The sequence below is a fragment of the Solenopsis invicta genome, chromosome 3 (assembly GCF_016802725.1).
Source record: "Solenopsis invicta isolate M01_SB chromosome 3, UNIL_Sinv_3.0, whole genome shotgun sequence".
Lineage (NCBI taxonomy): Eukaryota > Metazoa > Arthropoda > Insecta > Hymenoptera > Formicidae > Solenopsis > Solenopsis invicta.
The window spans coordinates 25,148,793-25,173,983 of record NC_052666.1 but is presented as its reverse complement, the minus strand read 5'-3'; the positions used below and the strand labels follow the sequence as shown (position 1 = coordinate 25,173,983).

The window sequence follows — 25,191 nt, the reverse complement described above, 5'->3', positions numbered from 1 at the left end:
TCACAAATTTACAAGTTCTTTGAAACATTTTGTATATATTTTCGATCATTTGCTGAATTGAAATATACCCTATTTTACACAATGTGCACAATTATCTTGTGCAATAATGTAAGAATTATCGATGCTCTTCTGGCATTTATTTTTCATCAGTTACAATGTAGATAAAGAGAATATTTTCGTAGAGGTAAATATATAAGAAAATTTTATCTCAACACAATTTATTATTTGTAATATATGCCTGATTTTATTTATATCATATATATTAATGATTGCATTACGTTACCTATTTTTAAGCACTATCATTTGTGCTCTATTTACCTAATCTCCATAAATTGTGCAAAAATATCAAGTTTTGTCAAATAATTTTAGAACAAAAGTTTTATTCTTGAAAGTGACATTTACTAAAAATATAATTGTCAAATTATTGCATTTTTTTAAGCGCAGGAGATTTTTTTTGCAGATAGATATACTTATAGGGCCAGTCCGAAAACAGATACGATGCAATACATGGTTTTATTTTCCCAGCGCACTGTGCAACTGCCATCAGTTGCGTTATCCCAATAACATGAACTTGCAGTATGAAGTCCAGCACCATTTTTCTGCATGATCGTACAAGTCACTGCAAACATACAATACAATATTAAAAAAAGGCGAAATATAGATGAGGAACATTATTTCAGAACATGTATAAAAGTTGACATTATATAATATAAAACCTAGATATAAATTTTTTTTAAGAAATGTGTTTGACTTACATACCAATGTATTTGTAAGCCTTTTGTAACTTTGTAAGATTGCCCAAGCACGCTTCTACCACATTTGAGGTCCACTGATTAACTTTATTATGCTGATACGTATTACCACCTATTGACACTTCAATTGCCTCCTTGATAATGTTGCTCACATCGTCTACCACAAATTGCAACTAGAAGCATAATAAAACCATAATTATTTCACACAAAGTGACAAGAATATATTCAATAGTTGAAATGGGTAGAGAAACACCTTATACGTGATTAGAACATAGCCTTAGTATTTAATAAAAAATAACTATGTAAATTTAAATACATTTTTCAGTCTTATTACGTATCGATTATTGTTGATCTTGAAATGCAATCATAAATTAAAGTTGGAAGTAGTTAATAGCAAATTTAATTGATTTAAAATCTCTAACTATATCTAAGTTGCTTTACTTATTTATGTTATTGATATGTTGGTTTAATTTCACATGTTATTACTTAAAACATAATCAAACAGATATCAATAATTTTAATATTTAACACTAAAAGATAAACAAATTTGCAAAAAACTTTAGAATCAAATCACCAAAGAAAATTAATTCTAAGTTTATCACAAGTAATTAGCATTCAATACATTGTGTACTCCAATACTCCAAAATGCTTCAGAGCAGTAATCATTGATATAATTATTTATGTAACTTCAATCTTTGTATTTAAAAGAAAAACGCAGTAGTTTACTATCAATATCTGTTCAATTAACATTAAAATTACAAAAAAAAAGGTCCACAACTAACCTCTTCTTGCGCATCCTCCATCTCAAATACTAAAGATTGATTTAGACACCAAGAACAATTTCTGTAATAATTCACGGCGTATTACTCATTCGATTAAGGTAATTATCAGGTTTAGCGCAACAGAAAAATATAAATGCTACGAAATCTGGTTGTTACAACGATCGAAATTTCGGAAATAGAAGAGTACAGCTGTGACTACTTCCTCCACGTAGACCGTAAGTATTTTCCAACCTAACAGCAAAATTATTGCGCTAACAAGACCTGATTGTCGCACTGTCGCGTTCGTTTTATTGGAATTATCTCTATAATATCGCTGTACGACAATCCGTATATAAATATAGCCAGCCGTAGTCAATAATTCCGAACTGTCACTAACTGTCACATCGCCGGTTGCTGTAGAGTCCAATATAGAATACTTCGAGACAGAGGTTTTCAACCCGATAATTGTTTATTAAAAATAAATTTACCAATTGCATATTCTTTCATATATGTAGTATTTTATTAATTTTGATCCTTGATTTTTTTCGGGAAAATTTTAATGATAGACCTCAGATAGCAATGCATTCCTGACGTAAAAAAAAAATATTTACTACACATTTTCCTTTGGTTGCAATCACGTTTTGCTGCAATAGAGATGCTAATCCCTTCGTACAGGGCAACCTAAAGACAACAGGAAGAAAATTGTTTTCCAAATAACTGAAGAACAATAACGTACAGAACTATTATTGTAAAATTTTCAATAATTTATTGTTATAAAATTGCATATGCAGCACATGCGTTAACGGCAATAGCTTAAGCAGAATCGGAAACCGCTTTACTAAATTAGCAACGCATTTTTATCATATTAACAGCAATATGCGGAAAAATTGTTATCTGGGACGTTATATAAATTTATTTTTTTCATTTATTTACAAAATATTATTTTTTTAATATTAAAAAAAATCTAAAAATATTTTAAATATTATATATATAACTATATATAAATATTTTATATATTCTTATGTCCAAAAAATGTAAGTATCAAAAAGATTATAATAATTATAAAGATTATAACATTTGTGCGTATAGTGAACGAATGATAGTTTCCATCAAGTGAATTCCATATGATTGTAGCGTTATTTGTATGATCGATTTAAAATAATTGATTATAGATCATACACATGATTGAATCATTAAATAACTTCATATTCAGCATAATAAAAGCGAATTATATATAATATTTATTATATCAATTTGTGCAACACAAACAAAACATCCGTTTTCACATGGGAACCACTGTTTTAGTGATATTTTAGTGATTGCGGTCGACAACGTTGGCAGGAATGAAGATGCCGCAATCACTAACGCGCCGTTGGCAGAACTGAGAGCGCCGCGATAAATAGTGCGGCCGCTTTGTGAAGCATTGTTTTGAAAAGTAACGGCGACGTCAAGCTGTTCGGTTGACGTGTGTTTCGCGTTCACGTCCCGACGTCCAGGATTACGTACGTGAGGATCAGTGAGGATCGTGAGGATGCAGTGAGTCTGTCGGAACAATGGCGGAATTCGAGGAGACATTCATGACGGTGGACTTCGATACGTAAGTAAATTTGACTCTTGATCTTCCTCGATGCTCTCGATCTGAACCGCAGTGGACCTCCACCCCCTCTTCGCATTTCCTCGCGACGACTCGCACGTGGAGCTTCTCCACGTTTGTAAATATAAATAGACGCATATATTTCTGTCTCTCATTGGATACATACCCCGTGCGATGCCGTTTCTGTCAAGACATCGGAGATCCGATTCGTTACATATGTGAATTACGATAAGTGCTGTCACCGCTTGTCATGTTTTCACATTGTTTAGAAAACACTTCTAACCGATATTAACGGATTTATCGTTTTTTGAAGTTTATCTATTTTTTCAAATAAATTCTTTCTATTTCTCTTTAAATCTTTTTTTTGTCTCGCATAAGTGGAATTACACGAGTTTTCTTTTGTATCCAAAATCGAGACCTGTTTAGGAACTTAGGAAATTATTTCGGAGAGAAGCATTAATTAGCAAGATTGAGAACGCAAGTGACATGCGAATGACGATGTTATGTCACGTAATTTCGCAACATGTATCCCACAATAAATCGTGAATTCGCTCTCTGTTTGCATTCGACAGTGGTTATCTCCCTGCGAGGTTAAGGATCATCTTACATATCACAGCGGTTATCAATCGGAACATTGAGTCGATCTCACTACATAAACGTCAAGGGCGACTTCGCCCAAACTTTACCTTAATCGGAAATTAATTCAATCGACAGAATTGTCTACAGTGATGTTTCTAGTTAGGATTGAATAGGAAAGGCTCATTGTCAGTGTACCTTTAAAGGGTTATTGTCCATTTCTACTAATATAGATTAACTTTAATCTTAACTTTTTATATAAAAAATAAAAAAGCCCTTATCTTCTATTTGATTTTTAATTATTTGACCCTTCGAATTATTATTTTTTCTTATTTTATTTTTATCTTTTTCTAATTTTAAGAACTAGAAAAAAGATAAAAGAGTAAGTTAAAGTTAAACTGATGTGAGATTAAAGTTTATCTGTATCGATAAAAATGAGTATTGATAAGAAAGAGAATTCTTGAATATTAAACTTGACATTATTAAAATTCCTATAAATATCTCGCGAGAAGTATCGGTAAGAGAGTAAACTGTTCAAAAAAATCAATCATATCTAGGGTGCGTTTACTTTGGACGCTTACGCGCTATAAAGCATCCTTGATTATAAATATTAAACAAGGACAAATGATGTTTACAAGCGCTGAAGTGAGCGCGAAAGTGAATGCAGCCCTACAGGGAAAAGTGTGTTCTCTGTATAGCTTTTTATTTCATCTTTCGACGTTGTACGAATACAATCGTCCGACTGAGAAACCCTGAGTTCTCGATCAACGTTTCAGTTGCGTTTCCACGTTTTTACGATCTCCCGTACTCCCCGTTTTCTACTTCTGTCATTCACTGTTAGTCCGCCCTTCGCATCCTCTCCTCTCTTCCTCGTTCTTCAGTGCTATTTCTCTCTCTTTCCCCAGCGTGCGTTGATCTCTCGTAGAGAGTCCCTTTTTTCCTTCCGTTCTTTGATCTAACAGTGCAACGGCGTTTACATTAGTTATCGCGTACTGATTTACACATCCGTCGATAACGAAGAAAGCGAGAAGGCCTTGTATTTGTCATAACTGGTTATATGATCGATATTTACGAATATCCGTTCAACTAAACTAAATGAATAAATTGAAATTTATTTTTGTAATTATAATATAGGAGCATTAATTTTATTTGAATAGACGTGATCTACTGTTTTTATCGAAAATAATTTAAACATATGTATAAGCTTTACATTTATCGTGGCTAATAATATTCTTGACAAATAGCTGTTGAAAAAAGTGCCAATTATCTGCAAAATGATTACTATGTAACTCGTAAACACCCGCGTGACCCTTCTGATGTAAGAGCTTTTATTATTATTTTTTTAAATAATTATTAACTGAGACATGTTTTAAATATGAAATGATTTACAAACATTGACAATTAAAAGAAATTGTGTTTTTGAAAATATTTTGTTACTCAATATATTTAAGTCATAAATTTACAACTTGCCTATACAGAAAACAATTAAATCTCCAAGTGAATGCTTAAACAATATAGATGATTAAAATATATATGCAAAATTACAGTTATGTGTTTAGAAATGTCTAAAATAAAAACAAATATTTAAAAAAATATTTATAAATCGAATGTTATCTAAAGAAGGGAATAATTATTTAAACACTTTTTTAGCGTGTGTAAACAGTATTTTGAAAAATAAAATCTAATTTTTTATGTTAATATATTGACTAAATTTGTACATTAAAAATTTTTCTCAGAAATAAAACTCTGTAAACATTAAATTTAAATTATCCGCTTTTATAATTTAACTATGAAATCTTCAATTTAATAAAATTGTATTTTTTACTGTCAATTTTTCAAATTTTTTCTTATTTTCAAATTTTAAATAATTCTATAATTATTGATATGGGAAAATAAGGAATAATTTTTGGAATTTAGGATGTTTTGACTCTACAATAAGTACTAGATAAAAATTATTGAAATTTAATAACTGTAAATTTAATAACTTTTAGGTTTCTTTTTTCTTTTTCTATTTTACGATAAAAAATTTTACTTGTAAATTTTTGTTTTAAAACTAGCTGCAAAGAAAAAAACAATGAAAAATTTGGTTTATAATGACTTATGCAGCCAAAATTACTATTTTAGGTAAATAATTTTTAGTAAGTGAAATAAACTTTTGTACGAATATTTATTAAAATTTTATTAGTACATATAAAAAATTTGATTTAATTTGTAATGCTGCTTTCACATTAAATATAAGTACTATAAAACGCGATTTTACACACAAGAATCATGAGCATACGAAAATTAAATGAATCGCAAGATAATCAGTAAAAGAATTATATTGAAATTTTACACAAATACTCAAACGTATAATTTAATATTTAAAATACTTAAATAACAAAATTCAAATTATTTCATTATTAATTATATTTTTATTAGATTACATGTCTACTTCTTATTGAAATAATTTTTTATTTAGATAAATTGCCGTTAAATTTTTCTACTTCTTTCAAATGCAATATAAAATAATCTGGAATTATTTAATAATTTTTTTAATGTTTTGAAAAATGTCTTATAATATAACGTTAAGGACCACTTTACATTCTTTAAGTTTTCCAATTCTTCAGAGGTTTTCCATTTTCCCTCGCACCGGAAAAGATGCTACAGTCTCGTTCCCTCATTTCTCTCTCTCCTCCAGTTACATCGTGATCGACACGACGCATCCCTCGCGTTTCCCCTGTTGTCTCAATCCCCGCGCCTACCGTCTCGCCTACATCCCTCTATTTCTGCTCGACTCGTGTTGCCTGTCGTCAGTCGTTTTCGGTGCGCTGCGCGGTGCGCGAGTGACGTTAAGCAACGTTTCGAAACACGATTCCCGTGGTGCGTCGGAGGATTCGTGAGCGTCCGAGTTAACGAAATCGGAGGACTGACACATTGATTTTACACGCGGATTATGTTTAGTAAAGCGTCTTCGAGATAAGATAACGGGGTCTTGTCACGTTTCGGCAAGAAAAAGAGGTGACTTCATCCCTCTACAGTTAATCCATCCGCGGCGAATCCTCGCGGAATCATCGCCGACGAGTGACACTGAACATCGCGAGTGTCTCGCTCTGGACTCGACGACTCGCGAGATCCGATAACGGCCGTGGGGAATTGTCTAATGCGTCATCTCTCATCTCGCGCGAGAGCTGATTCCATTGATCGGTCCAGCTACGCGGAGGAGCATAGTGCGTTCGCGCTAACGCCGCCGCCCTCGAGTGGAGTGATCCCAGACTGTCTTTCTGTGCTCTCGACCCTCGACGTAACGAAGGGCGGGAAGGGAGAAAAGGGGGGTGGGTATGTCTCGTTTACGCGAGGAAGTGAATGCAATTTCGACGGTTAATCGCGGAGGATCATCGTTGTTCACGAGGACCTGATTTCCCCCGAGGAACACTGTCGTGTCCCGCGTGGTTGTGTTTTTTTAAAGAGAGAAAAGAATGTTAGAGAGATTATTACTAGGATTCTAGAATATTTATTGTGAGCGTATTTTTTTTTTTGTATTTTTTTTCGTGGAGAATTGATCGGTGGTGTACATTTCATCTTGTTTTCGAGACTTTTATTGGAGCACGAACGATACCGTGACTTCATAGTGTCGAGGATTAGTGACGTTCGTGGACGGATCACGTGTTTTCCTTTCGCAATTGTTGTCGAATTGCTGTGGAATGCTTCTCGGTGGTTGCCGATATTCCATCCAGAGTCAGAATGTGCCGTCCACGAGGACCGGCGCCTGGGGTCCTTATAATTCTTTCCGAAAGTGAGTGTCGTATGTAATTAATTCGATTAATCATTAATTTGATTCTCGAAATGTAGAGCAGCACAATAAATTTCGGTCTTACTGTTTTGCAATAATTGCTTTGATTTACCTCTGTGATATTGTCTTATTAACTTATCAATAATTTTTAATAAAAATTATAATTATTTGAAAATTGAAAATGAAAAAAGAATTTCGAAAAATTAATAGAAGAAAATGGAATTTTTTTTATTTAATTGAATTTTATGATTAAATTATAAAAATGATTCGATGTTTATAGAGTTTTATTTCCAGAGAGATTTTTGTCACAAATATTTAGTTTATATGTCTATAAATAATTTTCTCATTAATTTAAAAAGTTAAATTTCCTTTTACGAAATACTGCTTACCGCGCCAGAAAAAGATATTGCAAATGTCGTGCTTTCAGTGTCGATATGATAATTATTACTTTCGTTGTTACGAGTTCATTATGAGCGTTAAAAGGGTTAATGCAGGTTAATGAGATCTAGTTTGCTTTCTTTATGCTCTTTGTCGCAGATTCTTTATTCTTACATTCAGTTAGCGTTCATTGTAATATACGTGCTTGTTAAACTTTGATAGAAAGTATTAGTGCATCACAGAATTTGATTCTTCAGACTGCATAGAAAATGAATTTTTGTTTAATTATCTAATGATATTTTTGATGACAGCAATATAATTCTGACTATTATTTTACTGTTATTTGTGGCATGAGAAACTATCAGTATAATTTTATTTTATATTCGAAATATAATCATCTCTTTTTTTTACCGAATATAAGCAAGAGTCAACCGCTGTTGCATCGCATGGCGCATATGTATGAGACAAGATACATCGCATTAATCTACATTGGTCTTTTAAAATATTATTCGAATCTCTTACAATGACCCCGAAAGATACTCCTTCGGCAGCTAAAAGTCAAATAATTGTGAATAAAAATACGAGATAATTACAATGCAGGCAACGGATAGAGCTTATTCGTACGGTCACGCAGTTGCAACGTCGCGTTGTAAATAAAGCCCTACTGACAGGATCCAGCTAATTATTTAACTGCTCGGTCAATTCATTTAACGAACCGTTAATTGAGGAAACTTTGCACACGGCTGACACCTACGTGATTGTTACATGTATGGTAACTAAGTAAAAGTCTGAATTATCTCGCCTAGAAGTATGCCGTTCACGTCTATTATTCATTGAATGAACATTCGAATGTTGTAGCAAAACAATTACTTACCGATTAGATAACTCGACAAAAAGTGAAATTCAGCAATATTAAGGATCGCATATTTTTTTTTACTTGTAATATTATTACTGTTTATAATTATAATTTTTTAATTTCAGAATTATATATTATGGCAATGTTATTATTAGCATATTTGTAATAATATCAAATTAAATTTTAACTTATGTTAGTATTTTTTAAATTTATATTTTATTTCTTACTTTTCTAGTTGATTTTTACTGTTAGAGATTTTTATAAACTTAAAAAGAGATAAAGTCAATATAAATTGTTTAATAACATTACAGGTTTATAATATACTTTTAATACTTTAATAGTGCTCTAATTATTAGTATTAGAAATTGAAACATGCATGTTTTGGTCCATGTGACTGCTGCTAGCTACATTCGACTGAGACTGTTGTACACTTCGATCGATTATCTGTTTTTATACATCCATCATGTTGTCAGATGATGGCTACTCGATGATGGTACACTCCCTCGTCAGAAGGAGCTCTCTCATCTCGTGTATATAATACAAACGTTTCCTTTGTCTGGATTTTATTTGTTAAAAGAGCGTTACCAATCTTTCCTCGTTTTTTGAACGAGACAGCCTTATTGTACTTTAATATAATGCATTTTTTTTAATATACTTGATTTTAATTTTTATCTTTATTACGAATGTCACATTTATCCTTAATTATTCTGAAGCGATGTAGAAGATATGCAAAATGTAAAATTTTAATTAAATAAAAAAAAACAAAATTAAATAAAATTAAATTGAGTAATTTAAAATTTAAATTATCTACATTAGCGCAAGATATTTTCTTCCTAATATAAATGATACCTTTAGTTAACAATCACGATCAGTTGTACAGCTCGTAACAAAAGATATTAATTTTTCAAAATCGAGATTAAATTTCGACAACTCATTTTGATTTTCACCGTAATCTAAAATTGAATCATCTTGCAATATATCATATACTTACAAAAGCATACAAATGAATCATATATCACGTAACGTAATGCAGTCTCGCAGACGAATTTACGCTTAACGCTATGTTATCGCATAATGCGCGTCTGCATCTGTCTTTGGGGCCCTTTAACGTCATCCGACACGCGTTTTCTTGGTAGAACTGCAAGATTCTTAGAAGTCTGTATCTGGAGTGGTTAAACCTGGTGTAAGGGTAGCGCTTAATATATCGGTGTCGGATGGGCATAGGGGTAAAGTCGTAAAACCGACACGCATCTTCTGCATCCGTTGCTCGTTAAAGAAAATTCAGTTGTCAAGTCGGAAAATTTTATGAACTGAAAACTCACTAAGATTATAATTTATAGATATCTTCATTCTCTTCGTAATATACGCAATTATAATATTTAAATGCTGCTAGAGCATTAATGATATTTTACATTTTATATGTGTGTGTGTGGGTGTAAATAATTCTTAAAAAATTAATATATTAAAAGTGATAAAATTTAATTAAATTTAATAAAAAAAGTAAAATTGTATAGAAAATTATATGTTAACAATAAAAGAATCTAAAAAATTTTATTTTTGTCAGGCCATTTATATTAATGTTTTGCTTTCTACAACATAGAAGGGGATAAAAATTTAATTTATTACATTTTTTAAGTACAAAATAGCTTGAATATTATGTCATTCAAAAATAATACATTTATTATTGCAAGCAATTATTTTATTTCATTATTTACGTTATTGTGTCGTTTAATAATTTTCTTCGATGCTAATTTAGTCCAATAGAGTATCTTAGATACTCGAAACTACTCTTCTTCGAAACTATAAAAAAAAAATAGTTAAATAATACTCTATTGGACTAATTGTAAAATATGAAAATGTTTGTGCATAAAATAAATACTTCTGTAAATACTTTTGAAGCTTGTACGGGTGCAAATAATTACAAGTGACACTGGACACTTGTACTATTTATGTATATGTACATTTTAATTCTCTCTTACGTAACGACTATATGAAATTGTGTATTACCTTATGTCTACCACGTGTCTTCTAATTATAACTGAAGATTATACACGGATATAACGGCTGTGCGAACACCTAGTATTGTTTGTGTACGCAAGTCAACTTTTTAATACTGTATCATAATCTGCACAAGAAATCTTGCTATAATAATAATAATTAACGGTAAATAATGCACTTTAAGTTCAATTGCAAACAATAGTATGAAGAACACTAATTGAATTAACATTTTATTAAATTGGTCAATTATACATCAATTGTACGAATGGTGTAGCAGCTATGTAGCTTCTTGTGTTCAGTTTTGTCTCATGAGTTTCACTCTTCGGGGAAATTGTGCAGTTTCCGTGATACCTATTATAGATCTTCTCTCGCATCGTGATCTTTAATACTCCGAGCACATTTTGCCGCGGTTCTATATTATGACGGTGTGTTTTTCTTAGAATGTCGCCTTTTCTGCGAAACGCGATACTCTTTGCACGGATCTTGTTATAATTCGCGAACGCTTCCTATCGCGTGGCTATTTCTAGCTTATGAGACTCGGAAGGAGATTTCGTACGTGAAAGAATCTATATTTTTGAATGCTGTCCTTTTGTTCTGGACGAAGTGAATTTTACACATAAGACTAAGGTGTTTTTAGGAATCTGCAAATATGTTGTCTTCTGACTTAGAGTAAGAAGTTTGTATAAGTTTAATGAAAGGTATTATAAAGAGAGAGGCACTCATATATTAAACAAGTTTTTTCTCAAAAAAAATTTTATTTTATATTTATATGTATATGTATATTTACTGTGCACAACTAGCTCTCTTAAATAATACATACATTTGATAAATAACGCCATTAACTTCTTGAAAAGTTCGTACCCAAAGATAACGTGAGCCTATCAATTCTGAGTCACTGTGTATACTTTTCGCTTGTATTTCACACCTATATTATCACATCTGTAGTTATTATCTGTTTTTCCTGTTTACGCGGAATTTTGTTTATTGTAGAATTCTATGTGAATAATACATATAAAATTCTGCTTTCATTTTTATATCGTAATTTGATATTTTTTATATCTTAAAATATTATTTATTTTCATCTATTATTATATATTTTACTATTAAATAAAAAGTCTTCATTTTTCAACCGTGTTATTTAACCGTTACAATTTTTAGCTATTTTACGATCTCTTTAAAGAGGATACCGATTTTAGAACATTTCGGATATCCTTCTTGGAGATCGTGCATCGGCCCGCTGGTGTGACTCGCTATGCGAGTAATATAACGTAAAAGACGCGCGAGGCGGAGATTAATTACTCATTTCGCATCGCAGCGTTTTGGAAGACGAACCGAAGAGAGAGGGAGAATTTGCGTGAAATCTAAATAAAACCTTACTGGAAATCCTGCGGTTCCCTGCCACTCTTTCATCGCCAGAGCGAGCTGCGAGACGGCTCGGCTGCAACGAATTAATATACTCTCGTAGCCGAACACTTTGCGCCACTTTAAGCTATACCAGTAATGACTTCTAGGCAGAGAGGTACCGCCCAGATGAAATAAATTCCGCATAAACGATTAACTTCACGTAACTGTTCCTTTTCTGCGGCCATTACGAAAATGGCTTGTTACGTTTCTTTATTCGTTGCATAACGAAAATTTCGATGGAAATATTATTCTGTTCAATTTCTCCCACATAAATTTTGAACAATCGTCTAATTGATCTTGTCAATTTCATAAAAATAATATTTATTTACTAATTATTACGGAAAACGTTTAATTCTCGAGAAATGAATGAGATTAATCAATTACTAATAATATAAATTATTAATTATTTTGAAAAGTATATTATTACGAAAAATATATTAAAAAATTTCTGTATACAAAATTATATTACGGTTATAAAATTAATATAAATAAGTTCCAGACATACTGTTTTATTTTTAAATCATGAGCGTGATAAAGAATCGCGAATACTATGTTTCGAGAAATTGCTGGACTATTAATAACTAATGTACTATTAATAATGTTGGCAGGCAGGCCTTATTCGTACTCTTTATGCTCCTGCAAATCATTGTTCACTAGCTTACGTGTCGAGGCTAGCTTTATTATGTCAGTTTTTTGGCTTTAAATGTCCCATCGGAGTCTTGAAAATAGAACACACTCGATGCTCACTTTGATCCTTTTCAAACTCCATCCTTTTATCTAATTCGGTCCTCGTGTCCCAGGAGCACATACCTTCATTCCATTTTTGGTCTCATTCCGAAAATATCTACTCATTCACTGTTCTTCATTACACCTTTTCCAATAACGCTAAAATTATTTCATTGTATAGGAGGAATCAGTTCTTTTCATATGAGTATATTTTAGTAAAATTTTTGCCCGTGCTAAGCATCAGAATCATTTAGTATTTATAAGAAATTGGCATTAAGAAATATTTTTATAAATGTTTTAAGCAATCAACGTTGGCTTGAGTATGCCATATTTAGGTGTGGTGTATACAAAACTGATAGAATAAATTTTAAGAGTTGATAAATGAATATGTCTTAATTTTATTCAATTTTGTTGCAGCACCAACATGCCGTTGCAGGAGATCACAATGAGTCAAACCTTGCCATTAACAAACGGTAAATATCATCTGTATATTTTTATCAATAAACTTAATAGCGATAATAATTATAATCTTTATTAGTACAATAATTATTTTAGTTAATTAACCCTGTGGATTCGTCTTGCATTAATTATTAGTTATCAACTAATTACAAAATTCACAATATTTCAGATAAAAGTTGAGTAGGAAAATTGGAGAAATGATTAAGAATTTAAGATGTGAAATTCAGGATTATGTATTAAATCTTTTAAATTTTCTCTTCTGTTATCTGTGCATCGTGCTTCTTCGATGATGCGTACAATTAATATTTCTTTTGCCAGGAATAGCGTTCCTAAGAATAGCCGGATATAATTTTACGCTCTATAAAGGCGAAGGCGAGGCGGAAGATCGTAGCGATCAAGTAGCGAACGATTACACTCGTATTTATTACTTACGGCCTCGTAGCGGCGATTATATCAGCAGATATCTTGACGGATCAGTTCGCCACTTGAACGAGTCGTCATCGATATTGCAGATCACTATAGGGTGGCTCGATTATGTGGCCTTTTCCCTTGCACGCCCACATTTATTGGTCATTTCCCTTAAGTAATTGAATCCCCCTCTGGTTTTATTCCAATTACGGCTGCAGATGTAACGTGTATGTGATGCTGTTCGCAACACTTTCAATTATATTGTTCTTGGCTGATTATCATTTATCCCAATTGCGAAATATAATAATTAATCTATTTTGATATCTATGTATAAAAATATCACACAAAATTTTCTTGTTATTTAATAGCGAAATTTGATATTATTCTCTAATTCCCATTTTGATTTTTTTTTAAATAAAATAATTAAACATCCTTATTTTTAAAAAATTTCATTCAAAATTTATTAATAATAACTAAATTTTCTTATTTGCTTTTATTATTGGAATTTTTTTAAAATTCTTTAAAAATAAAACTTTATAAAATTATTTTCCAATCAACTTTTGCAAAAAAATTGTTAAGCGACATAAGTCGTACAATTATACATTTAATGTAGATTAGAATTTTATTAGAATTATTATAGGTTATTTATAATTTATAAGTTATAGAACATTTTCTATACATACATTGAGCGAAATATTATTAAATTTTTATAAATTTTTTTTGACTAGTGCTAATGAAAAATTTACTAAATGTAAATGTATTTATTTATAATACAAGAATCACTAATTTAATTCAAGTATTTTTTTATAGAGTAAATATTTTATTAGTGCTATTTTCGAGACTATTTTTATAAATATTTATTATAATTTAGGAATTTTTTTTAGTACATATTACTATATTTTGTATCTAACAATGGGATTTAATGGATTTAATGTCCAAATTTTTGATCGGCGCGGTTGTCTGTTCAACACAAATAGAAATTATTTTCGACGCAGAATCCATAAAACGGTTCTTGGACACATTAAATACTTTTCGTGTTCAGACGCGAATGAGCATTTTAACTAACAATAAATTCAGAATATTCAGTATTAAGGTACGTATGCACCATGAGCAAATACGAATCTTCCTTTCGAACCGCAAATAGTTTTACGAGTATATCTAGAGTTCGCATTCAAGATAGCGCACACATCTTCCCATGCATTTGCACGCGGCGAACATTTTCATTTATCCGTTCAGAGGTCGCGTGAAAATGTATAAGGGGTCGCCGGTAATTTGTGTGCCGCGCTGTACAGTTCGTTACTCCCATTCGCATGATCTGCATTTTCCGCCGTTAGCCGCCGATTATTCAACATTGTTATATAGAAGTTCCGTTGCGTATAAAGATCAGGGAGACTATCTACACAGGGATGATTGAACTGCACAGTCATTTGACTTTAATGAACTCGTGGAACCCGAGCTTAATACACATTGCGCATCATACACTTCCTTACATAGACATGTTTTTGCGAACGATAGTGCGATAAAGGGAAATTTGAGAGAAAGTGAAAGTATGATGCAACCTAATTTAAAAATGAGAGGAATAACGAGAAGAACAAGAACAGGAACAAAAGATCTGTGTACTGTTTGATCTACATGGATCAAGGTAGCGGAAGTTATCTAAAGCTAAATTTTTTATGCTGTAATTAAAAAGAAAGAAATACGTAAGCACGTGACATACCGTGGCTGCCTAATTGTATCTTACGCCGCGGTGTGAGGTCAACGAACTTTCTTGCTCACGATTTTATTCGAGCGAACAATGTATCTGCCAATTTTTCCGTGATCTTGTTTGCGAATCGGGAATTCAAGAAGACTGTTACTTTTGAAAGGTTCTACTTGGTAGAAATTGAAAACTTGAGACACTGTAAATATAAAGTATATAATGAAAGATTAATTTTTAAAATTTCAAGTAACTAGTAGGGATAAATTTATTTAGGATTGGCTAATAACTAGTTACAAACAGTTAAAAATTAAAAAGTTAATAACTTTTAACTTAATTTTAAATGAGTTAATTTTTACCTTTAATTAGTTATTTTTAAAACACATTTTTTTCTTAAGTTAAATATTTACTTATATAAACAAAAAAAAATATTATAAAGGAAAAATACACTCTCATATAAAAAAGATTATTTTTTTTATCATTTTATATAAACTTAATTTACAAATAAAATGTTAAATTTATTTCACGATCTATATTGTAATTATTTTATTATTTAGAATAATATAATTTAAAAATGCTAATAATTTAATATATAATGCTCTCAAAATTAACTTTTAATTTAACTTTAACGCAACTTTTAATTTTTAATTAGTTAACTAGTTAATTTTTTTTATGTAACTTTTAAGGTATCTAAATTAATTTTATTAGCCAATTAATTTAATTTACTTAAAAAAATTTATATTAACTTATCCGATCCTAAATTTGTTAACATACAATTTATTAATACATAGAATAAATTTTATATAAATTTACTAAATTATTCAATGATTCAATTTAATTTTTTTTCGTGGATTTAATTTGATTTTTTGATTAAAATTTAATGGATGTTACACATGATGAATAATTTAACAAGCTTTTGCTAACCGTTGCCAATGATGTAATAAAAAATTCACTGGTATTAATATTTCCTAGATATAATTCTCGAAGTTTTTGTCTCAAATGTTTGAGATTTAAAGAGTTCGAACGAACCATAACTATCCGACCCAAATTTTATGATTTATTCAACGTCATTGTAACAATCTAGCAGTGCTTAAATTATATCAATTGGAGCACATCCGCACTTCGATTCAGTTCTCGAGGGGATCTAAAATGGTAAAATGGTCAAGGTCATGGGTACTTTACGTGTCGCAGAACGAAAGGATGCGTAGGATGAATGCAATTAATATTAGATAGTTTTCTAATCCCGCCGAAACGATTGTCTGTATCGTCTGAAAAATGTCTGCCGTGATCTCGCGGACAGGAAGCCGAGCATTTATTTCGGGGGTCCAGAAGCGTGTTCGACGGAGTAGGGGAAACTACTCCAACGACACAAACGAAGTAACGAGACGCATAGCGCGTATTTATTTTTGTAACACCAGAGAAAAATATAATTCCGTATTAGTTCCTGTTTTTCCATGACTCAGCTTGCAAAAAGACTATTTTATTTTTAATTATTTATAATTAGAAAAATTGTTTTCTTTGTTTATATGAGTACACAATTCTTACTATTATTGAATATTTAATGCAATTCTGAAGTTTTGTACTTTTTATTATATTTTGTCTTATCAGAGTAATAGACAATAAATATAAATTCTTTAAAATAATTCACTTATTATGTATCAATTAAAAAGTTAAAAACATAACATTAAAAAAACTCTTAGAAGTTATCAGATTTCTTTAGGCAACACCAGTTGGTCCAAGAAGTAACTTTAGCGGTTCTCAACTTTATCATTTAAAGTGTAAAATATGTTGTGAAAAATAATTGAATTTTATTTTTTGCGCTTACAAAAGGATTATTGTAAACGTGAACCAATCAGAGAAGACGTTCATAATACGTATCTTTACTTCATTACACAAAGAGAATTTTCTCATAAAATTTATTCTGAAAATCATTGTAGCTCAACATTATATAAAATACACTCTCATATAAATTTCTGATTTATTAATACTTTATCATATAATACAGTAAAATTATATATGTTTTATTATTATATTTTTACTAAACTCTATAGTAAAATTTTAATGATTTAAAAATATGTGGAACAATTTATCATTTTTTATTGTTTTAAATAAAATAAATGCTAAATAGCGATATACAATATCTTACATAAATTTTATAATGCAGCGTATTTTCAATTTGATTTAGTCGATCATGATAATTTTATCATGTATGTTGTTTATATCACAGACAAAATATAATACATGTAATAAAAGAAATGGCTTTCATATAGATTAATCTGTTTGTACATCATTTACTACTATTACTATTATTTCCACAACTCTAAAACCACGTTTATCCGATTGTAGAATGAGGCTTAGAGACACCGACAACGTCGTCGACCAACACGTGGAGTTGCACTCTACTAGAAACCGGGCTCTCGAAATAAACGACGATATCGTTTGTTTCCAATCCAGGTCTACCGTAGGAGTTATTGGCCCGCTTCTTACGCGGAGATGAGCGAGCCAAAGATTCAATTTTGCGCCTCCGTTAGAGATAAGTGCCGGTTGTTCAAAGCCCAGTGATGCTCAATGAAAAGCTATTTTGCGAATGATAACGTGGGATGACTTACATATAAAAGCGGTCATTGTAATATGCCAGACATGATAGAGACGAAATCTGGCATAAAGATACCAAACAAGGTGTAGAAAAAGAACATTTTTTATAAAACATGGAAATTGATTTTTAAAATTATGTTTTTTAAAAATTATTTTATAATTCTCTCTCTTTCTCTCTCTCTCTCTCTCTCTCTCTCTCTCTCTCTCTTTCTCTCTCTCTATAGATAGATAAATATATATTATGTGTATAAAGTATTGTTTAAATGACAAAATTTGTAGACTAAACAGACAAAAGCAGGAAAATTGTTTTTAAACATTTATTTTTTATTACTTTGATTTTAAATATTTATTAACTCAAATGAATATTTACATTTTTAAAAAGTTAAACATATTTTTCTTGAACCGTGTTCTTAGATTATAATAAATTATTTCTAGTACGTTAATCAGAGTAATCATTTGGCCACTAGCACACTACTACTAATAATAATTTAGTTTTGTAGACTGTGCCTTTTTATTCTTTACACAATCGGTGATTGTAGGCAAGGATATTTATTAGTTTTTAATTTTGACTGAACATTTGCTCACTAGTATCTGATTTTAATTTTTTTATTTTCTTTGATTCTTTGGATAGAAATTAAATTACAGCATTAGAGCACAAATTAAATACATGCATTTGGCAAACAATTTAGTTTACTCTTTATTTAGTTTTTTTGCAATAAACAGCATTTATTGAACCTTTTGATTGATACTGTATATATTTGCAATCTAGTTTACAATATAGTTTATCTATAAATTTAGTAAAATACATTCATTTTTCTTGATATTTCTTTAGTCTAAGAAATCTATCAATTTACTAAACTTGCACTGATTTTTTTAATAATTGACTATTTATTTAATAGACTAGCCAAGACTAATTTAGTAAACTAGTTAGTAGACTAGCCTAGACTAATCTAAAGTACTAATAATATAAAAACAAAACTGACGGGATACAATGCGTTTGCTTTCAAAAATGTTTTTATTGAGGCGAAAACGGGAGGCAGGACAGAGCAGGGCAGGGCGGGGCAGAGATCTTTGGTTAGTGGTGAGATTGCAGACCGGGGGACTGACCAGATCGGTGGTCTGGAAAGAGCGGCAAGTGGAGGCCCGCGAAACGGCGGCTGACCTGCCAAAATAAAGATAGTTTAAACCGTTCTGGCCTAAATGTGTCATCTATAAATACGCAAGCTCTCTTGCTTCGCGGCATCTACTCGCTGGCGCGAATCGATATTACAGTTGCATTTCTGCCGAAAATCGCCGGGGTCCGTTGCGCAAACGACACGACCGATCGACCAGGCAGGAAATAGATTTGTTTTAGTGGGCGCACAAAGCTTCTGCCTCTCTTTTTTTGCTGCCTTGAGTTCCCCACGGCTTTTTACATCGGCTATTAAAACATGTGATGGCCTCCCCAACGATGACAGCTGAAAAACGAATTTATGTTTAACGTTACGACGGTATTAACTTTTGCGTCCATGGCAAAGTCTCTGTACTCGTAAAATACCTTGTCTCACGAAAAAGATTGTCTAGGGAAGTTACTTTCCTTTGTTTCATTTAACCCAACGTAAATGTATTTTACATGTTCATATTTTTGTATATTACACAAAATGTATTTTAAAGAATGATACAATATTATCTTCGTAACACAGTGAATTTGATATAAATTAACAGAAAGACGTAATTAGAATTAGGATGCTGTAACGGATAATTGTTCTCGCTAGTCATGTGACAGCATGATATTTTGGATAGGAAGACGAAAGGAGAACGTGTACATTATTAATTAGATAAGATGAGTCATTCGTTTTCCACCGGAAAGTAGCCGTTTCTACATAGCTTCGTAATTTCGGCATAGACTCGTCGCAAATTTGCTATTATCGTACACGGAAAGAACGACTTTGCTGAAATACAAATCTGAAAATAGTTACGTTGAATCATTAAAAAAGATTTATTGAACGTTTATAGGCTTTCTACAATAAGCTATTAATAAGCTTAAATGTGAAGAGAATATTTGACTGTGATTGATCAATTTTTATGGCTTATGACTTATGATACTGACTAATAGCTTATTGTAGAAAGCCTATTAAGGTTACGAGAATATCAATATTATGCAGCAATATCATCAATAAAATTTTTTTCTGTCCTATATCTAGTTCTAAATTTTTTAATATTGCAATAAAAAATTGTTCCTCTTTAATGAATCGCGTATATGCAGACAATTTTTAACTGCTTTAAATGATCTATCGCATTTCATCCTGGTATTTTTTTTTTAAATTCTCAGCTTTTTCTATTTTTATACTTGTAACTTTGATCTCACGTATCATGGAATTCTTTTATCACTGTAATATAATATATAGAAATAATTAATAATAAAACAAGTCTTATAAAATAATTAAAATACATCTCTTAGAAATCTTTTAATTTTAAAGAACTTTCTTTAATAAATTATATAAATTTCCTGGCGTCATAAATTTAATTAAGATTTACAGAAAATATTAATAATTTATAAAGGTTATTCTTTAAATGTTAAAACTGTTTGCCATCCTCCGTACGAGGGTTAAAGGGTGAGCTATTTCATTCACGCTTTTCAGGATCGATCAATCGGAAAGCGCACGTGGACGTCCGACCTTCGTGAAGAACATCTATACGACATCACGTGCGCATTTAGAACATAATTTTAACCACAAGTTATAGCCTTGTGTCTTCGACGTTGCTTGTTGTTCTGTCGCAGTTAGTGTTTGTGCAGCCGTCGTTCAAGTCTCTTTTGCGGCGCGGTGTCTCGTCCGGTCCCTTTCGTGATTTCGCAAAACGTATGCTTAAAAATGTAACGACTTCAAATACGCGCTCTTCGTGGAATGGGATGCGGTAGGTCGCAACTGAGACCTTTTCTCCATCCAAAGAACCTTGAGGACGAGCCAATAAGGATCGAAATTATGTTTGGTATAAACTCGTGTATATTTATCATCTACATATGTACATTAATTGAATTACGATTGAATTGATATAAAACGTAAGAATGCACTGAATATTATTCAGTCCCTATCTTGTGATTGCGATTATTGTTGATGATACAAATGATAAATTGACGTGATCAAGTCATAGAAATTGCAACAGCGAGTTGTTTGCAACTGTTTGCTTTCTGTTTGCTAGCAATTGCTAGCAAGTGATAAATGAGGATAACTCTAAAGACGGTAACCATATCTACTCTTTGAACGTATAAAGAGAACGAGGAGAAGAAAAGAGGAGAGATAATCATTAAAGCTGTCGTGAGCATTTACAAATCCTCGCAATTACCTAGACAATAAAAAAGTTTTTATATACAATTAATAGTAAGATAAAAGTTTACATTTATTTACATTTAAAGCATATTTCTTTTTGGAATAAGTAAACATATAAAAATAGTATATTATGTAGTAACATTAAAAATAGTATATGAAATATAGCAACGCTCATTGTCTCTCCAACGAAAATTATATAGCTGATGTAGCAATTAAAATTTTTTTTTCAGAAGTGAAATTGAGAGGGAATTGAAGGGCAGAAAAGGGATGTGTTAGTTAATTTATTCATGTGCCAGGTTTTCTTGGAATATATTTGTGCTCTGAGAGTGTTAAAAAGAGTTTTGGCGCTGGATGATGCGCCAAAATAATTTAATTTCAAAAGTGCATGGCGACGGCGCCCGATCTTGCAAGGTGGATTTGGCATCGGTTAGATTTGCCTAGACAGTCTAAAAATAGACCGATTGACTCGATAAATGCTTATCTGAAGAATATTCTAAAAATAGATTATTCATGGATTTATCTAAATCTAAAATATATACAAATTATAAAAATTCTTTATGTTATATTCTGCAGATATATGATGTTGAGAAGAAAAATATTTATGCAGGAAATTTAAATAGTAAATTAATTAGTGTTTTATGAGACAAAAAAGAATATGCTAAGAAAATGATTACTAACAAAATAAAAGATTTTGCATAATAACAACTCACTGAAAGCGTACGTTTATTACTGAAATAATTTCTTGGACAAGCATTTAATAAATACATGTAAATAATTATTCAAAATTTGTAAATTCTCGTAAAAATGTAGGCATTGAAAATAACTGAACGATGCTCTTTTATTTGTATCGTTTTATCTGCAACATCGAGCGAGGAAAATCGAGTATTTTCAAGATGATTATTTCGGATTTAATGTGGCACATGTGGCATATTGTGGTTGTTCAAAATTCATACGGATTCTATCAGCACGTGTCGGAAATAATGAGGTCAGAACTGGGAACGTGATTATTCGAATGACAGATAGAAAATTGAGCTTGAAAGCAAATCTGCGATTACCCGCGCCGGCTTTGCACGTGATATCGTGATATCGTTGCATTGTTCTCTTTTAAGGTACCATGTGCGGAAATGCATTACCGGTGCAATTTAACGCAAAGAATATATATTTGAGAAATAAGTAGGACAAATGTTTGCAAGATTTTTTTTAACAATATATTGCATAAATATAATTTGATCTATATTGTATGCGTATATTCAATGAATTTAAACTTCTATAATGAAATATCTGTTTCAGGTGGAAACACAAGACCATATGGTGAAAATTCCTCCGGAGACAAAGACGGAACGACGATGGCGCGATCGGGAGATGGTGGAGGAGGCGGTGGAGGTGGTGGTGGTGGTGGTGGTGGAGTAGGTTACGGCAGAACCATGAAGGAGTACGAGGATGAGTTAAGCAATCTGAAGAAGGAAAACTTTCAACTTAAATTGCGAATTTATCTCTTAGAAGAGGGAAACCCTGCAAGAAACGGCATGACTTTTTCCGACGAGGATGTAATCAAAACGAACGTAGAATTAAAGGTTCATTAATATTCAATTCAATCAAAAAATAAAAATATAGATTGTTTTTATATTGTAAAGTCGAAGAATAATTTTTTTTCCCATATAATTAATTGAACGTGTAAAATAATTTTTTTTTTATATGATTCTTACATATTTTTGTTTTCGTGAAAAAGATTTAAAATATTTATTAAATGTGTTTGAATAGATTTCCATAGGTTTAACAGATCTCGCTATGAACTATTTTTATTAATATTTGTTTTTGTCAGTATTATAATTTGTTTTGTATCGCTTCTACTAGCTTACTTTTATCATGGAAATTTTTTATTTTGGACTTTTTGAAAGAAAAGTCAGTATGAAAAACATAATTATGTATTATATAAAAATCTACATTATTATAATTTTATGAACTGTATTATTAACTAATCACTAATATTAAAATTATGATATTTAGGAAGAGTTAGAGAAATTGAGGAAGGAATTAATGGAGAAGCAGGTTCTTCTTAATCAGGCAGCCAGAGCTTTCAAATTATATGAAGAGCAAAAAGCAGCGACTTCTCGTACTCAAGATCAATATCAGCAATCTCTCGAAAAAGAACGAGAAAAAGTAACCAAGCTTGAAAAAGGTAGGTGGATTTATTTTCTCTGCTCTATGATCATATATTGCACAAATATTTAAAATTATTTTGGAATATAAATTTTATTTATTCTAGTAGATTTATTATTATGCATCTATTATATATGCGTCTATCATATATAATTTTTTTCTGTTATTCCAGAGTTAGCAGAGTATCAAGAAAGAGAATTGGATACATCCATGTATTACAAGGAAACATTTGGCATCACTCCGGAACAGGCGTTAAAAAACGCAGAAAAGTTACGACAAATGGAAGAATTGGTGGCTTCTCTGGAAACAGAGGTATACTCATATTGAAGCTTAATCATAATGTTAATAAACCCTGTTCTATAAGAATATAACCGTGCGCGCGCTGTTATTTTAAGACGTAGAAAAATTTATTGAATTACATTACAAATTTCTTATAACTCTCTTAATTTAACAATAAGAAAAAATTTTTGATAATAAAAAGTAAATTTAAATATGATTATGTGAGCTACAATATAATTCTAATATTATAGATATTTTTAAATAGATAAAGGTTATTTTAAAAATAATTTAATACATTATAAAAAAAGATATTTAATAAGTCTTATAAAACAGGATTTAGAATTTATTCGAAATTTAGATGTTCTTATTCTTGTTTTAAAGCTGTCTCTTCCTCCAGTAATGATAGTCTTTTTGAAGAGTGAGATATTAACAGCAATTATTTCCTTTCTTTATTGCGGGTTGAACATCAATTTGATAATTTTAATAGGTCTCGGAGGAAATTAGTTAGGAAATTCTTGTTTACGCGGTAATTAACGTTGCATATAAGAATTGACTCAAATTTACTGGTGAAGTGTATAGTTTTATGATATATAATTAATAAGTTTTATTAGCTTGTTTGTCTGATATTTTCTGTAATATCAAGACCGCATTATATTTTGCTGATAGATAGTGGCCTTGAGAATGTTATGGGAGGGAAGACTCAAGAAGAAAGTAGATAATACTAATTAAATATTTTCCCTTGTGCTTCTTGGGAACATAATACGAATTTGCTTTTTATTTCACAATCGTATAATACCTATAAAAAAAAGTGACACGCGAGACAAAAGATGGTGTAGTACTTGTGTAATTTGTGATAATTACTATGTGATTTAGATGAAACAGATAACTGGCAGTTTGGAGGAGGAGCGCAGCTGGGTGCAAGAACTTGAAAATGAGAGGGATCAACTCAGAGAGCGATTAGACGTGGAAACGCGATTACGAGAGAAACAGGACTGTGATCGAGTACGAAATATCGAGGAATTACGTGACGAAGTGAAAGATCTGAAGGACCAACTATTCAAAAAGGACTCTATTGTACAACAATACACAAACGATCTTGATGAACAAGACAGACTGCTTAAGCAGAAAACCGCATTATTGGAAGAAAAGTGTCAGATGTACGAGGAGATCAGCCAGGTGTCTGAAAAACGGAAAAATCAAATTATTCAATTGAGGGCATCCGTCAAAACGCGCGATGACGCCCTCACAGAGATTAACAATAAGCATCGTGCGTTGTTATCACAGGTGAATTAAATTGATATTTTATTTTTCGACATAAAATAGCACAAGATTGAAAAAATAATTAGTTATAACGTAATGATTAAAAGTGCATTTTAAAGAGGAAATGTTATATTTTATGCAATTACAAAAATTTTGTTTTTTTCTATGCACGTCATTAAAGTTAAATTTTATTCTTAAATTTTGCAAGA

The 25,191-nt window shown here is 31.2% G+C and overlaps 2 protein-coding genes across 7 annotated transcripts in view; one reads left to right on the top strand and one right to left on the bottom strand.

The window, feature by feature from the left end:
* Positions 1-118: 118 nt before the first annotated feature.
* Positions 119-1,950, bottom strand: LOC105197225 (dynein light chain Tctex-type). 3 transcript variants are annotated; one of them, XM_011163513.3, is made up of 4 exons: positions 1,796-1,926; positions 1,535-1,595; positions 760-925; positions 119-619 (listed from the first exon to the last, which is right to left on the bottom strand). In XM_011163513.3, the coding sequence occupies exons 2-4, from the start codon at positions 1,553-1,555 to the stop codon at positions 471-473; spliced, it is 336 nt and encodes a 111-aa protein (XP_011161815.1). In that variant the 5' UTR covers positions 1,556-1,595; positions 1,796-1,926; the 3' UTR covers positions 119-470. The 3 variants fall into 3 exon arrangements, with proteins under 3 accessions (XP_011161815.1, XP_011161814.1, XP_011161813.1); XM_011163512.3 differs by having other exon boundaries at positions 1,691-1,904; XM_011163511.3 differs by having other exon boundaries at positions 1,535-1,950.
* A 999-nt stretch (positions 1,951-2,949) lies between these two features.
* LOC105197222 (centrosomin) overlaps positions 2,950-25,191 on the top strand; it is a 30,711-nt gene continuing 8,469 nt past the window's right edge. The window contains exons 1-6 of one of the 4 annotated variants that reach the window (XM_011163505.3): positions 2,950-3,110; positions 13,235-13,290; positions 22,574-22,857; positions 23,291-23,462; positions 23,616-23,755; positions 24,596-25,006. In XM_011163505.3, the coding sequence (XP_011161807.1) occupies positions 3,067-3,110; positions 13,235-13,290; positions 22,574-22,857; positions 23,291-23,462; positions 23,616-23,755; positions 24,596-25,006 (1,107 nt within the window). In that variant the 5' untranslated portion in view covers positions 2,950-3,066. Of the gene's footprint in view, positions 3,111-6,293; positions 7,459-13,234; positions 13,291-20,721; positions 20,946-22,573; positions 22,858-23,290; positions 23,463-23,615; positions 23,756-24,595; positions 25,007-25,191 lie in introns of those variants that run through there. The other 3 variants (XM_011163507.3, XM_011163504.3, XM_011163506.3) reach the window with 3 other exon arrangements.

What these genes read in the sequence shown, in the direction of transcription:
- LOC105197225 (XM_011163511.3), bottom strand. Translation starts at nt 1,555, where the DNA reads ATGGAGGATGCGCAAGAAGAG. An exon ending in TGGAGGATGCGCAAGAAGAG is followed by an intron (nt 926 to 1,534) that starts GTTAGTTGTGGA and finishes TTATGCTTCTAG; the next exon opens with TTGCAATTTGTGGTAGACGA. An exon ending in AAAGGCTTACAAATACATTG is followed by an intron (nt 620 to 759) that starts GTATGTAAGTCA and finishes GTATGTTTGCAG; the next exon opens with TGACTTGTACGATCATGCAG.